Source organism: Malaclemys terrapin, chromosome 1, assembly GCF_027887155.1.
Source record: "Malaclemys terrapin pileata isolate rMalTer1 chromosome 1, rMalTer1.hap1, whole genome shotgun sequence".
Lineage (NCBI taxonomy): Eukaryota > Metazoa > Chordata > Testudines > Emydidae > Malaclemys > Malaclemys terrapin.
The window spans coordinates 345,200,560-345,216,323 of record NC_071505.1 but is presented as its reverse complement, the minus strand read 5'-3'; the positions used below and the strand labels follow the sequence as shown (position 1 = coordinate 345,216,323).

Genomic DNA, 15,764 nt, shown 5'->3' with positions numbered 1-15,764 from the left:
ACCAGCTATTCTTTTGCAGCAATCAAGTCGGAAAGAACAGCTGTGATAAACCTGGGGGCTCCGCTGGCCTCCATGGGGAGACCGTGTGGATGTGACTCTCTGTATTGACCCGAGCATATCCCCCTTGCCTTAGCTCACCAATCTCGTGAGTTCCGTGCCGCCGCACGCTCCACGCACGCTGACCCCTGTGCATCAAGCGACGCGGCCCCCATTTCAGTGGGTTTCTCCTGCTCTGTAGGAGTTTCAAGCCATCACCTGCGGGATCAAAGCGAGTGCCCACGAAGGATTGCCCCAGGTTTATCAGAGAGTCAAACCCCGACTGTAAGTAATAGCAGGGATAGTAATCCTGGGGCAATTTTACAGCTCGCTTCTTCGCCCCCTCCCTGAGCACCAGCAGGGATCCGCTCTTCGTAGCGGCTGGGGCTGGCAGATGAAAGGTTTTGGCATTCGTTGGCTGTACTAGGAGGACACGCTTCATTAGGAGCGTCCTTTTTATTTCCAGCTGTCTAATCTAATCTGTTTCTCTGGCCCTCCGTTGCCATGGTATCTGAGTGGCTAGCTCCAGACATAAGCCTGTGTATGGCACAGGACGTCTATCCCAGGGGAAGTCCGTTTGTCTGTCCCTCCCTTCGTGGTGTGTGTTCAGGAGAGTTTCGTGTAACCAGTGAACAGGATTAATACAAACAAGAGCAGCACGTTGTGATGATCAGACTTCAATCCTACCAGGCGCCCCAGTGCTTACCTGCGTTTTATTCATAATAATTGTAATCTCTGGCTCTTACGTAGAGCTTTTTTTCATCAGCTCAAAGGGCTTTCCAAAGAGAGTCAGAATCATCCTCCTTTTTTACAGGTGGGGAACCTGAGGCGCTGTTACCCGGTAGCCAGTGCAAAGCCGTGAATGAATCCAGGTCTCCTGCGTTCCACTCCAGTGCTGTAGCCACTAGGCAAGACTGCCTCTTAGTGCTGGTAATTACCCCAGCCCTCCCATGAGGAACCTCTGACGAGGGGTCCCTCCTCTGCAATTGTCTGCTGCGCGGGTCCCAAACAGTGCCTTACCACGGACGTAAAGCGTTTAACTACTACGTGTCTCTGCCTCCCCACGCTGCACCGTCCTTGGGAGCAAAGCCAGGGCTTGGTTCACCCATTCTCCTTAGTGATGTCCTGGTCCTACACAGGAGCCCATCCGTCCTCTAATGCAGCAGGTGCCGTTGTTGGGTGCTCCTAATTCAGACCGGCGTGGTTCTCTTAATTCTCTGTGGGCTTTCGTCTTAGGACTGACTCTCCCTTGGCTGCCTGCAGCTGCTGGTGGTCTCCTCAGGCCGGGCGATGCCACAACTCGGCTGTGTCTACACAGGTGTTATTCTGATCTGCCGCCGCTGCTGCGTCGACGTTGAGAGTAACCCGCTCCGCCCAGTGCTGTCTCCCTGTAGTGGTGGCTGGGACATAGAGCCTGCTACAGCGTTGGCTAACTGAGCTCTCTTAGCTCGAGTAGAGCCACGTGTGCTCAGAACCTGAGATCACAGGTTTGGTCCCTGCGGCTGATTGGCCAGCCAGGGCGCAGCGGTACTGGAGCACTACCATAGCCAGGGTATGGGTGTAACAACCACCATGCTCTGAGCAGGGTTCGGTGATGGGGTAACCCTGGAGGCTGGGTTAGATGAGCCTGAAGGGTCTCGTGGCTGTCAAGGGGATGGTGCCCGTGGATGTGCCAAGGCAGCCTGGCTGCCCGGCCTCTCTCGGGGACGAGCACCGCGGCAAAGCAAGTCCGTGCAGTCGATGTTCCTGGAGCAGGTGGTTTCGCTCAGTGCAGACCCCCTGAGCAGCAGAGCCCTCCAGCGCACACCCACACGCCTGGAGCTCCGGGCTGCGGAAACGGACTGATCCTCTGACCGCCTGTTCTCGGGCACCGAGTCAGGAGCGTTTCGCTGCCGCTGTCCAAGGCAGCGGGATCAGGGCCTCAGAACAGAGAGGGGCATCTGTGCAAGGGAAGGCCGGGCGCTCTGAGCTGGGAGTGGGGGGCTTGGAGGAGAAGGCCTGGCTGAGATTCTGCACTGAGGAATCTGTCGGGGTGTCCAATATTGGACACTGCTAATGCAATGGGGGCACCCTGTCCATCCCTCCCCCGCAGCTGTTTGAGTTTGAGTTGACTGAAACAGACCCTATAATTCAAGCACCCTGCCTTTCCCTGTGACCTCCTGTGTGACGTGAACTACCCCATGTCCTGTGGTGTGGGGAGCTGGAAGGAGGGCCGGGCGTTTCTAGATGCCAGTTGGAGGAGAGAGGCTTGGCAGTCGAGTGGTCAGAATACAGGCCTGGGGGCCAGGGATTCCCGAGCTGATTTTTTTTTTTTTTTGAAGGCCAGAAGAGACCATTATGGTGGCCCAGTCTGACCTCCTGCATAGTCCAGGCCAGAGAACTTTGCCACCATAATTCCTGCGTCAAGCCCACCGCTTCTGGTTGAGCTAGAGCAGAGCTCCTGTCTTGATATCAAGACTCCAGGCGATGGAGGATCCACCATGTCCCTTCCTACGTTGTGCCAATCGTTAATTCCCCTCCCTGTTCAATTCAGATCAGAAATAAGGCACAAACTTTTATCTAGCTTCATTCCCAGCCATTGGCTCTCTTCTGCTAGATCAAAGAGCCCACGGCTATCAAATCTCCTCCCCTAGTAGGTACTTAGACTCCGTGATCAAGTGACCTCTGATCCTTCTGTGGAATGAGCTAAATCGAGCTGCTTGACTCTCTCGCTGGGATGGATTTTCCCGACCTCCAATCGTTCTTGTAGCTCTTCTCCGAAGCCTTTCCGATTTTTCCACCTCCTTTTTGAAACTCAGACCTCAGAACCGTACCCAGCACTCCAGGAATGCTAATGCTGTATGCAGAGGTGACACCCTCTCTCTGCTCCGACTTGCTGGTCCTCTGCTTATACGCCCCAGGGTTGTGTTCGCCCTCTTAAAGCATGGCTGCGCCGCGGTTGGGCGTGAGCCTCTCAGCCTGGGCCGGCAGACGAGCTAGCAGGGCTCGTGCTAGTGCACCGAAAATAATAGTGTGAGTGGTGGCGAAGGGTTGGACCCACCCTGCCCGCCGGGTCCGAGCTGAGGTGGCCAGCCCGGGCCTCTGCCGGCATTGGAATGTCACGGCTATTCTTAGCACGCCAGCACAAGTCTGGCAAGCCGGGCTGGACTGCTCACTCCAGCTGCAGCGTAGACGTGCCCATAATCGCGCTGGGACGTCACGTCCTGATCCCTGTCCTGCCACTGCCTTGCCCTTTGGTCCCCGATGTTACTGAACTTCCCAGGCTCTCCGCTTCTCTGCCCGGAAAATGGGGATCATTAGATCCGCCTGTTCCGAGGATCTGCTGGGTACTGTCTGTCTGATTGTTACTGCAGACAGCGAAGGGGAGGCGGAGAGGAGCTGACGCTTTGTATTTTGATCAATCAAACCTGCCTCTGATCCCATTGTGCCCCCTCTGGGTTTGGATCACATCCCGGCTTTGATCATCAAGCTCCGAGGCTGCTGACTTCGGGCAATTGAGCTTTGCAGTTCAGTGGGAGAGGATTTAGAAGGTGTTTTCGCCTCCCTCCGCCCCTGATGGGATGGACCGAGAGAAGGTGAAGGAAATTTAACTCCAGGCACCCTATGGTGAGGCTGTTTTATTGCACTGAGCCAAAGAGCCATTGATGGACCATGTGACTTGTCCGGGGTCTTGGCTTCTAAGATGCTGCAGCCATAGGCTGTGTTTTCATCAGCTCTCACGCACTAAGTAGTCAGGCAGGGTCAATATATGGACAGGAAAATCCAGGTGCTGCAGGGAGCAGTGTGGGGGATTCAGTAGGTGGCGCTCTTCCCTCTCGCTGGAATCTGTACAAAATAATGGCCCAGCATGATCGCAGGGGGTGCTGCGCTGCTGACCTTAAGGACTCAAATATCCCACTTCATGTTACTTTTCCAAGAGCAGGGATGTTGGCTCCAGTGTCCTGGCTGAATATCCTATCTAGTCCACCCCGCTATAACTACCCCTTGCCCCGCCTTCAGTGGGGGACAGCGTTCTTCACTTCCTGTCCTAAACGGGTCTGTAGCTTCTGCGTCGCGTTGCTAAACAGCTGCCACCTTCCTCCCCAGAGCTGGCTGCATTTCAGTGGTGAGGGAGGAGATCCCTGCCTGCGCACAGCCTATGAAGCGCTGTGAGCCACAGGCGTTCTATACGCGTAAGTTAATATTCTGAGAAATATGTCTTGCATCTGAAGAAGTGAGGTTCTTACCCACGAAAGCTCATGCTCCCAGTACTTCTGTTAGTCTCAAAGGTGCCACAGGACCCTCTTGCTTTTTACAGATTCTGAGAAATGGCGCTCTCTGTCAGCTCTTAAATCAAAGACTCCAGCTGGATGTTATCGTGTGGCGTTGGTTTCCACGTTGGAGCCCATTTAATACCCTCTGATCATAGCTGCTACGTCACTGGCCTGTGGGAATGGAGAGCGGGGGCATCCTTTGGGAAGTAGTGCTGCTCCGTAGCCAGCAGTCGATTTTCAAACCTCTTTAATCTCATCCTATCAGACCCTGTTGATGTTCCTGATTTATGGCGAGACTCGGGACGAGACAGCTCCCGGTTCCTTTGCCAGAGACTTGCTTCATCTGACGGCAGTTGAATAGGGCCTGAGTGAGGCAGTGCAATACAGACTTCGTGACACAAGAGGGAGCTAGATGCAGTGAGAGAAACGCAGAGTTGGCTTGAATCCGGTTATTTGTTTGTACAGTGTCTGAAACCAGGAGGCCCTGGTCGGTGCCTGCGAGAGACATAATGATTCTCCTGCTGGCTTGATTGACTGAATCTTGCGGTGCTGTAAGGGGGGCGGGATTTAAATTGGTAAAACCTCTGGAAAGGGGGCTGGGCTTCAAGTGGGCTAATTGACACGGGACATCTGTGGGGGAGACTGGTCTAAATAACCACTTACCTTGAGGTAGCCCGCTTGGCGTTGCGGTGTGTTCTCGATTCAAAACATTGGTTAAGCCAGTGATCTGCCTTCGCGACGGTTGTGCTCTGCAAGCAGGGGCAACGCCTTGGAGGTGCCTCCCTGTCCCATGAGATGGTTCACACCTGTGTAGAGCCCGTTGGGTGAGATGTCTGCGCCTCTCCGAAAGCTTCTGGAAGGAGTAACGGGGTTAGATCAGCTCTCCTCGTGGCATTTATCTGTCGTGCATATACGACACCCATTGCCACCGTTTTGGAGCACTTCACAATCTTCAGTGCATGGGGCAGAGCACTGTACAGATGGGGAAACGGAGGTACATAGCATCTAAGTGACTTGTCCTGTCACAGAGGCAGAGCAAGGGGGGGACATGGGAGACCTGGGTTCGAGTCCTCGTTTAGTGCCTAACCCCTGGGTTGTCCTTCCTCTCTGCTCTGCAAATATTTCCCTGCCTTTGCAGGTCTGTGCCCCGAACAGCTTGCAGTCTATGGGCCAGGCCAAGCCGGCCCTGTAGGAGTCCAGGCGCCAACCTCGAGCGGGGCAGTGGCCCTTTGTGCGTGCGTCAGGTTCTCACCCGGTCTGTCTCTGCAGTGCAGGATGGAGTGCAAGGACATCGCCGCGGAGACGCTCTATGACGTGCTGCACGACATTGAATACCGGAAAAAGTGGGACACAAACGTCATCGAGACCTTCGACATTGGGAAGCTGACCGTCAACTCGGACGTGGGCTACTACGCCTGTGAGGAGCCGGGGGGAGCAGGGCTGAGTCCCAGGGGAATAGAGCCCCTCCTCCCCAAATCTGTGCAGCAGTTGTACTCAGCGGCTGTTTCAGAGGATGGGGCTGGTTAGTGGGGCGTTCTGGAGGGGCTTGAAGTGGGTGCTAGCATTTGAGCACCAGGCTGGGCACGGGGTTAGGACAGCATCAGGTCAGTCGCCTCTCTAGTGCGCCTGATCCGCTGCATTTAGCGTGAACAGAGCCACCAGCAAGGAGGGAGCGGGGCCAGGGACATTGACAGGGCAGCATTGTCCTCTGCTGAAAGGTTGGGGGTGGGGGCAAGGGATCTCAGACGGTGGGGAGGTGGGACCTGAGCATCCCGAGGAGAAGCACAGCATAAATGCTTCGATAAAGAGAAGGTCCAGGGAACGTATTAGGGTGGGGGCGATGGGAGAGGGGGCAGGGAATAGATACTAGCGTGGGGCTGACGGGGGAGGGCGATCTGGGACTGTTTCGTGATACAGAGGACACCCCGCTCTCTCCCCTAGCTCCCGGGGAGTTGGGAGGGGGAAGTCTTTTATTCCAACTCGGGAGCTAAATCCCCTTTCTTCTTCCCCATCTCCCTTCCCAGGGAAGTGCCCCAAGCCCCTGAAGAACAGAGATGTCATCACCCTGCGCTCCTGGCTGCCCATGGGGGCCGATTACATCATCATGAACTACTCGGTCAAACACCCCGTGAGTGCCCTGCCCGCCACAGATTGACCAGCCGGGGGGCGGGTTGGACTGAGATGGGGGATCGGCAGGGATCAGCTCTGAGCTCTGACCGTAACTAGCCTGCAGCACTGGTTCAGGGGGACACAAGAGGCTGCAACTCCACATGGCCACATGTGCCCCAGAACCACAGGCTGAAACCCTGGCAGGGCGACTCTGCACAGACATTGAAGATCCCATAAGACCAGGGGTTTGTCCCCGGTGCCCTGTCCCCTCCTTGCTGTCGTGGCCTTAGCACGCTAGAGATGGCTGCATGTGGGGGTGAAAGGAATCGCAGAAACATCAGTTGTCCTAACAACGCTGTGGTCACCCAGGACTCTCACAGCCAAGTCGTCTTACTCACTAGGGTCACGTGGAACCTCACAGCAGGGCCAGAGCTCAGGTCCACCTGCACCAAAGGCTAGATCAAGCGACAGGGACCTAAGGGAGAATCTCCGTTAGCTCCTATAGATATATATAGCCTCTGACACACAGCTGGGTGCTCTTACCCTGTCCAGTAGAAGGCAGTATTGCACAGGCATGCACACACCGCATCCGTTCACCTCACTACTAGTACAACAATAATGTAGCTGTGAGCAGTGGTGCTTGTACTACCCACCGTGCCTTGTGGTGCAGCGTTGTTCCGTAGGGAAAGGATCTCTGGTGGGGCACTGGGTTAAGTCGTGCAGTAGGCTTTGATCTCTGCGTGTCTGGATTTAATGTCTGCTCTCGGCTTACTGCCCGTCAGCGTAGATCATAAAACCAGCATGTAATCTGCCCCCCGGGATCCTAGCTGCTTCGGAGAGCTGTGGGTCAGAACGGAGGCCCCCGGCTCAGCTGTCCAGCAGCGCTACTTCTCCCTCACTAGCCAACGCTCTGAATTCTACGTGGAGTCAAGCCACAAAACTGGAATTTGTTTCCGGGGTACCACGAAGTTGGGAGTTCTGGGCTTTTGCTCCAGCCCATGCTATAAAGACACAGGGTCTAATCCTGCACCCCCTGATTTCAGTGGCAGAGCTCCCGTCCTCGTCCACCACACCCAGGACCACCTGCTAAGTCTGGAGTGTTTGGGTTCTGGCTGAGCTAAGGCCCCTCAGAGTATGGGCAACACATGGTGAATGAACACCCCCGTCTTGAGTTGACCCCACTGGGAGGCAGCTCCCCCTAGCTCTGGGGATGGGGGGGCCAAGGCCTAGGCTGCTGACACATGGACCCTCTGACTAACCAGCTGAGGGTGCATTATCCAGTCCCTTCCTTGTCTTCCCCAGAACAAGTCACAAACAGCCTGTTTCTGTTCCCCTTCCCCCCCTCTGCAGAAATACCCTCCAAGGAAAGACATGGTGAGAGCGGTGTCCATCCAGACGGGCTACTTGATCCAGGGGAGAGGAGTCAAGAGCTGCTCCATCACCTACCTGGCCCAGGTTGACCCCAAAGGTAATTGCACGGCCTGGGGCCGGCCCGGCTCCGAGGGGCTGTGAGGCTGTTTCTCTAGGGACGCTATCGGAGCCCTTTCCCCACTGCTTTCCATTGCTCGCGGGTCCAAAGAGCTGTAACCACATCACCTCGTCCCATGAGCTCCCCATTCGTTTCAGGAGCCCCGTCTGTCACTAAATCTCCCCGCCTCGCCAGCCTGTGTGGAGGAGCCGTCTCTGGTGCAGCTCCCACCCTCTGTAGAAGTCTCCCTGTACCTCTAATCAATTCTCCCTCTCATCGGAAAATCTTCCCCGGTCTCTTAACTTACGTCCAACCCTTTCAGGGTGCCGTGCGGCTGAGATGCTCTGCAGAATATACACTCCTATTGCACAGAGCCTAAGAAGCCTTGCAAGGCCTAGGAGACTTGTGCAGGGAACCTGAGAGCAGAACCCGGCCGGGTCGCAGATCTCAGACCGAAATCCCAGCTGTACGGAGAATTGCCGCTAGCCGAGAAGACTCTGCTCCCTCCTTAGCAATCTCGCCTCTTTGGGAGGAGAGGCCTGTGTCCTTGTCCATGGGAAGCTGTGGAATAAACCGCATCGCTGGGGCCCTGCTGTAGCACCCTCCGGTGGAGCACTTGAGCAGTGCCGTCTTTTCAAGGAAAAAATTGATTTTGAGCAGCGTCAGGGAAACGCTGTGGGTGGGAAATCCCGGGGCCCTGCCAGGTGCAGACTGCGGTTCTGCTTAGAGCGAGGGGCTCCCTTTACAGCGGTGCTCAGGGAGATGGGCAGACCCCGGCCCCCGCCCCTCTCTGGCATGCTCTGGAATGCTCACTCCATCTCAGACTTACTCTACCATCTCCGACCTCTTCATCTCCTGACCGCCTCCACCACCCCACATGCTTCCTCCACTGCTGCTTGCTCTCCAGGTGGTCTTGACCTGTGCCATCCCTCAAGCAGACTTTCCTATGAATGACCCCTCCCAGAATGGCTTTCTTCAGACCCCAATAGCGTTAAGGGCTGGAAGCAGCTCACCGTCCCTATGTGAAGGTCTAACCCACTGGTGAGTGTTACAGGTCCCGCTCTGTGCTGACCCGTAGAGGAAATGAGTCTTCTACAGCCCCAGCTACAGAGCTTCAGTTCGTTAGCTCAAGCGGTAGCAGCTGATGCTTTGGAGGTTCGTGGTTCGACGCCTGGTGTGTTGGCCAAACCGGCGGTCGTCTCCAAGGCATTTGGGGGTGTACTGTGCGGACTAGCTGCGGTACCGGGTCTCTGCCTCATTCTTCTTGTCTCTGTTATGTAGGTTCTTTGCCTAAGTGGGTGGTGAACAAATCGTCTCAGTTTCTGGCTCCAAAGGTAAGTGTCCCACTCTGGCCTGGCTATGATTCTAGCCCATGTTCATGCGCGTCTCTCGCTGTAGGCAGCGGGCGCTCTCCTGGGAGCTTCTGGCTCTGGACTGTAGCTGTCACATCCACAGACCTAGCAAACGTGGCCGGCTGTAGGACGCTCCGAAGTCTTCGCTATCGCATGGTCGCTTTGGTTTGCCCTCAGCCCAGCACTTAATGCATTAGCTCAGGTGGTGAAGCTGTTCCGGAATCTGTCGCCTCCGCCTGGAACGTTGTCAGAGAGTGATGGATGGTGGCAAATGGAGATGCCTGCTACTGACGACACAGTTTAATTAGAGCCCCAGTGATTTCTGCCTCTTGGCGGGCTGGCTTGGCTACCTTTGCGGTAGCTGCCATCCATCATTTCTCCAACGAGTAGGTGAAGAGGCGACTCCATCATAGTCCATAAGTAGCAGCCCAGGGAGAAGGTGTCAAGGTGCCTTTATCCCGCAGACCAAGGCACAATGAGATCCAGAGGCTGGCAATTGAGATTAGAAGAAATCCCAGATGGAAATTGGAGATCTCCAAGAGTGAGGGTCACGAACCACTGGAACTGCTGCTATGGGGCAGTGGTGAAGTCATCGTGTGGCGGTGGGGTGGGGTGGGTTTCTAAAAGAGGGTCGAGTTCAACCACAGGTTGTTGGTAAGGGCGGTTCTGGTGACATGGGTGGGGTAGAAGGCAGATTGCAGAGGGTTAAGGGAACTTGATCAGGCTTCCAGCCAGAGAGACCCACGGGACAGAGCTGCCTTCAGAGTCTGGTTATGCCTCTCCCTGAACTAGGATGAGACCCCACTGCCCAGTTCACATAGGTCACCCGATGGACTTCAATCCCTGCCCACTTGGGCTGGGGAGGAGCCACTGACGTGCCAGCAACAGGCTGCAAATCCCTTGAGTTGTACAGATGCATTCGGTGTTGCTCGCAGGCCTTCAGAGGCAGGTGTGACCCTCCTGCGGTCTGTTGTGGACTCTGTCGGGCTCGCCGGTCAGAGCGGTGCCTCACGGATGGGCTCGAGGCGACAGGGTTGATTCAGTCAGCCACGCTGCCCCTCCTAAGCCAGGGTTGAGGCCCACGCTGACTGCAGAAAGCATCCAGGTGGGAAGATGCAGCCGTGATGCAGCCTTCTTGACCCTGTACCGGTCCCTAGATGTTTCTTAGCCTGGGCTCTGACCAGAGGCCGCTCTAGACAATCTGCAGTCCTCGGCAAAGCTTGAGCGTACTTCCCCCTCCCCATAGGCCTAGATTGGACCCGGATGATTCTCCATCGCGGTGGAGGGGCAGCCAGCCCACACTTGAGTAGCACCCAATCTGCCACCCTAGGTGCAGATGCCTCATTCACTGATGGCTCGAGTGGCTCTGACCTGTCTCCTGCCTTCTCTGCCCGCTCCCCCAGGCCATGAAGAAGATGTACAAAGCCTGCCTGAAGTACCCCGACTGGAAGCAGAAGCACAACCCTCACTTCAAGCCCTGGCTGTTCCCCGAGCAGAGCACCCTCCCCACCGTGGCGCTCTCGGAGCTCTCCATCCAGCACGCCGACTCGCTGGAGAACATCGACGAGAGCAGCCTGTCCGAGACCAAAGACGACAGGGGTGAGGGCAGCGACGAGGACAGCGTCAACTGAGCCGCCTTCGCTTCCCCCCAGCCCCTCACCCCTCCACACTCGCCCAACCGGGTTTATTTTGTCTGTGTATCCAGTGCAGGTCGTGTAACATGCTCCCCCGCCCCATCGCTCCCCACCCCGGCTAACGGGGCTGCTGTTCGGGCATTTCTCAAGCAGGCCAGGGATGGGAGAGGGACTGTCCCGCCCTTGATGCCAGAAATCTGGATTTCCCCAAGGCTAGTACTTTAGGCCTGGACCCTGAAAGGTGCAACTCCCACTGGGACTTAGGCGTCGAAATACCTTTCAGGGTCCAGGCCTCAGTGGTTGGCAGTGGGAACACCAGCGCTCTAGCACCGAGCAGGATGGATGCCCCGTCGCTTGAGGGGAAGCTTGTCTCTCTCCTGGCTGAGGAAAGCATGGTGTGAGGGGAATCCGCGGCACTGCAGAACGGTCACCATAGGCCGAGCAATGTTCAAAATCAACCTTGCGGGGCCTTCTGGGAGCGTGAGCCACCTTCCCGGTCTGCCCGGCAGCGCAGGCTGGGCGCTGCCTTCTCAGAGGGCAGGGACATTCAACGGGCGGCGGTGCCGTCAGTGTCCAGGGAGAGTCACTCCCTACAGGGAGCGGGGAATGGAGCCTGGGGGGGTATTAGGCATGATTCCCCCAAGGGAGGAGGGCTTGGGAAACACCTGCCCTTTGGTGAACGAGATGACTGAAGCGGGACTGGCGCTCCCGGAAAGCCGCATGCTCCCCCTGTCGTTAAATGGCTGTCGTCTCTGTTTTCTTTGTTACCCTGTAACGGTTAGAACTGCCTTTTTCTGATTGGGACCAGTTTACGGCCCCATCTCCCTAGGGGGGGTCCCTAGCTGCTTTGGGACTCTCCAGAGAGGGTGGGACCCCTAGGGGCCCTGGGCTCTCCTGTGAGAGGGGACCCAGAGGTCTTGACGTCTGAATATTTTCTCTGCGCTAGAATTAGAGGCCTTGAATCTGGATTTTGAAGCGGGTTCCTTGAAAGCACTCCCTGAAAACCCCGTGTTCTGTTTCATGGGGGAAAAGGAGATTTTGTACCTTGTACTGGAGCAGTTTATTTAGGAATAAAATGAATAAATCAGGCAAGCAGGATGGCTCGGCGTTTTCCTTACCTCTTGGTCACCACCCGTCGGGCCCCCTGCGTCATCAGACCCGCTGCCTTCTCCAAGCGACCTGGCAACTCGCCCCAGGTGGAGGTGACGGTGGATGGGGATGTGCTCAGGTTATTGTCCAGCTGGGTCAAGAAGCTCATGGGAGGGGAGTCTCTAGCTGCCTGTCACTGCTTGGCTTCGCCCTGCTCTCCGGTGAAGTCTCAGGCTGGATTGTGCCACGCTTGGCTGTGGATTTTATTTGCTATGACACACCTGCGTGCTCTCCCTGCCCTTGGTTGCACGTTCCCTACAGGTGACGGGTTCCCATCCACTGACCTGGGGCCCAGCGTTCTGGCTGGAGATGGGCATGCTAAGATGACCCGCCCTGCTGCGTTTCATTGGGATACAAACCTTCCCCTGCTGTGTTTGCAACCTGAATCGCACAGCACGGAGCTCTGCTGGGCCCCCGCTACCTGCCTCCTCTTCCCCTGCAAACACCTTCACCTGCACTGGAGCGTCGGCTGTTCCCGATCCCAGCTTTGTAGTCACAGCTGATGCCCCAGCTGTGCATCAGACCAAGCATAAATGAATAGGAGGCAGCAGGCACTGGCTGGTAAATGTCGGTGAGTAATTAGACACATGGGGGGGGGGGGATAGGAGTAGGGAGCTAAAGCCAAGTTTCTGTCTGGTCAACTGGGACAGATGCCCAGGAAGGGGGGAAGCTGTGATCTACTCTAGCCAGTCCTAGAGTGCAGCTAACTCTGTTGTTTGAAGCAAAGATTTTTTTTTTTTTCAGTGCACTAAAGTATTCCTGTCCATTGAGCTGATTAACCGCTGTACCTGGCCAGCTCCGAAAGCCCAGGCCCCTAGTAGCGGGTGGCAAAGGGAGAGGAGGAGTGAGCTGTAAGTAGTAGAGGAGTAAGGAGTAAAGTAAGCCATCACGGGATAAGAGAGAAGGTCCTCTCATGGATCAGTAACTGATTAAAAGGTAGGAAACAAAGGGTAGGAATAAATGGTCCGTTTTCAGAATGGAGAGCGGTAAATAGTGATGTCCCCCAGGGGTCTGTTCTGGGAGGAGTGCTGTTCAACGTATTCATAAATGATCTGGAAAAAGAGGTAAACAGTGAGGTGGCAAAATTTGCAGATGATACAAAATTGCTCAGGATAGTTAAGTCCCAAGCAGACTGCGAAGAGCTACAGAAGGATCTCACAAAACTGGGTGACTGAGCCACAAAATGGCAGATGAAATTCAATGATGATAAATGCGAAGTAATGCACATTGGAAAACATAATCCCAATTATACATATAAAATGATGGGGTCTAAACTGGCTGTTACCACTCAAGAAAGATCTTGGAGTCCTTGTGGATTGTTCTCTGAAAACATCCACTCAATGTGCAGGGACAGTCAAAAAAGCAAACAGAATGTTGGGAATCAGGAAGAAAGGGATAGATGATAAGACAGAAAATATCATATTGTGTCTCTATAAATCCATGGTACACCCACATCCAGGACCGGCACAACCCATTAGGCAACCTAGGCAGTCGCCTAGGGCACTAACATTTGGGGGGCAGCGACCGCGTCGGCCGGATCTTCAGCCGCCCTGATCGTCATTGGTATTTCGGGGGCAGGGCCTTCCGCCGCCTAGGGCGGCAAAAAAGCTGGCGGCGCTCCTGCCCACATCTTGAATACTGTGTGCAGATGTGGTCGCCCCATCTCAAAAAAGATATATTGGAAAAGGGCAACAAAAATGATGAAGGGTATGGAATGGCTGCCCTATGAAGAGAGATGAGTAAGACTGGGACTTTTCAGCTTGGAAAGGAGATGACTAAGGGGGGGATATGATAGAGGTCTATAAAATCATGACTGATGTGGAGAAAGTGAATAAGTGTTATTTACTCCTTCTCATAACACACGAATTAGGGGTCACTCAATGAAATTAATCATCAGCAGCTTTAAAACAAATACTACTGTTTATTTCTTCACACAACGTACAGTCGACCTGCAGAACTCCTTGCCAGAGGATATTGTGAAGGCCAAGACTATAACGGTGTTCAAAAAACAACTCGATAAGTTCATGGAGGTTAAGTCCATCAATGGCTATTAGCCAGGATGGGCAGGGATGGCATCCCTAGCCTCTGTTTGTCAGAAGCTGGGAATGGGCGACAGGGGATGGATCACTGGATGATGACCTGTTCTGGTCACTCCCTCTGGGGCACCTGGCATTGGCCACTGTCAGTAGACAGGATACTGGGCTAGATGGACCTTTAGTCTGACCCAGTGTGGCTGTTCTTATGCTCATAGGAGAGGCCCTCTGAACCACAACTGAGCAGTCGTGATTACGGATTGGTACTTCTAGAGCATTCTGTGGCAAGTGCTGAAACTAAGGGGCTAATGCTGTAACTCCTCCGTCTCCCCTGCTATAAAGCCATCACATCTGTTCACTTCAGCACACAGGAAACTTGTAAGTCAGAAAGAGCCAGTTTTGTCTCTTTTGAAGGCTCTCCCTAAAGGCTCGGGCTGCTCTCACCTCTCCAGGCTGCTCGCTGGTTCCCAGTCGATGCTAGGAGGAAACAGGAGAAGGGAGACTCGCTGCTCCTTTCTACCAGCCGGTGCTTGGGGGTGTGTGATGTCTGCTGTTTCAGGCTGGCGTCAGCACGCTGATACTGCAGGGCAGCTGGGGGCTAAGAACCCGTCTTTCCTCAGCCCGGCCAGCATTGCTGCCCGAGGTGAGCTCCAGGAGACAGCTGGTGAGATCCAGTTACCGGATAAACCTTCTTCCTCTCTCCCTGGGACAGGAAAGAGCAGTGCTGCGAGCCGGCGGGGTACAGCGCGTGAGAGCCGAGAGAGGCTGAGGTTCAATAGGTTTCATGTCTGTTAGAGCCGAAGCTGGACGGGGAAGTAAAGGAGGTGCAGGAAAACTGGGCGCTTACCAAACCAGCCTGGAATGGTCTGAAAGCCCATCACTGGCACCCAGCGTGCCCCAATGAGGTTCCCAGTGTGCACCAGGCTCCCCTTAGTGGGACGGTGGAAGGGATTTTAGGCCCTTAGCAAGGCTGCTGGCCAAGCCTCACCTGGGATAGAGAGTTCAGTTCTGGGCACCGGGTTCGAGGGAGAGGAATTCAAAGTGGAACGGGGGCAGAGAAGAGCCATGAGGAGGATCACGGGCATGCAGGCCTGGCTTAGGAGAGGAGACTGGCTGAGCCTGGCCCTACAAAGGCTGAGAGGGGATCTGATGGCTCCACCGGGGAGGGAGAACGGTTGAAGCCAAAGGGCAGTGTTGGCACAAGACCAACTGGGGCTGAACAGGGCATTAGGTAAGGGAGGTTGGAAGGCAGAAGGAGGTTTCTAGCCTGCAGAGGAGGGAGGTTTGGTAACCCCAACAGAAGTGGGGTGTGTGGGGGAGGGGAATGATTAATTTTGGCTGGATTATAGGACAGAGGTACCTGTGAGAGCAGGGCCTGGACTCTGAGCCAGCAGATCCCTTCCAGTCCTGCCAGCTTGTGGTGAGAGTTATAGTCTATAAACCTTAATCCTGTTGGGGGATGACTTCACGGCACAGTTCACATGGGCTCTGAACCGGTTTTTAGCCTTCCCCTGCCATCCACACACGTGCATCTCTGAGCTGGGCGCGGAGGGGTGTGAAGCCCTCACCCAGGTGGGAGCGGGGAGTCCAGGCGCTGCTTTCACTCAGGCTGGAACTCGCCCGCTTTGCAGGAAGGACGCGGGCAAAATCATTTGAGTGCTGACAGCCCCCCGCTGCCACCCCACAATTCTCTCCCCCAGGAGAGACCGGTTCCACAACGGCCTGGAACA

At 55.3% G+C, this 15,764-nt stretch overlaps 1 protein-coding gene across 1 annotated transcript in view; it reads left to right on the top strand.

Annotated features, from left to right (window-relative positions):
• STARD10 (StAR related lipid transfer domain containing 10) overlaps nucleotides 1–11,950 on the top strand; it is a 44,978-nt gene extending 33,028 nt beyond the window's left edge. Inside the window, exons 2-6 of the mRNA XM_054015923.1 lie at nucleotides 5,559–5,706; nucleotides 6,314–6,417; nucleotides 7,749–7,866; nucleotides 9,148–9,200; nucleotides 10,622–11,950. Of these exons, the coding sequence (XP_053871898.1) occupies nucleotides 5,559–5,706; nucleotides 6,314–6,417; nucleotides 7,749–7,866; nucleotides 9,148–9,200; nucleotides 10,622–10,849 (651 nt within the window). The 3' untranslated portion in view covers nucleotides 10,850–11,950. The remainder of the gene's footprint in view (nucleotides 1–5,558; nucleotides 5,707–6,313; nucleotides 6,418–7,748; nucleotides 7,867–9,147; nucleotides 9,201–10,621) is intronic.
• The last annotated feature ends 3,814 nt before the right edge of the window (nucleotides 11,951–15,764 follow it).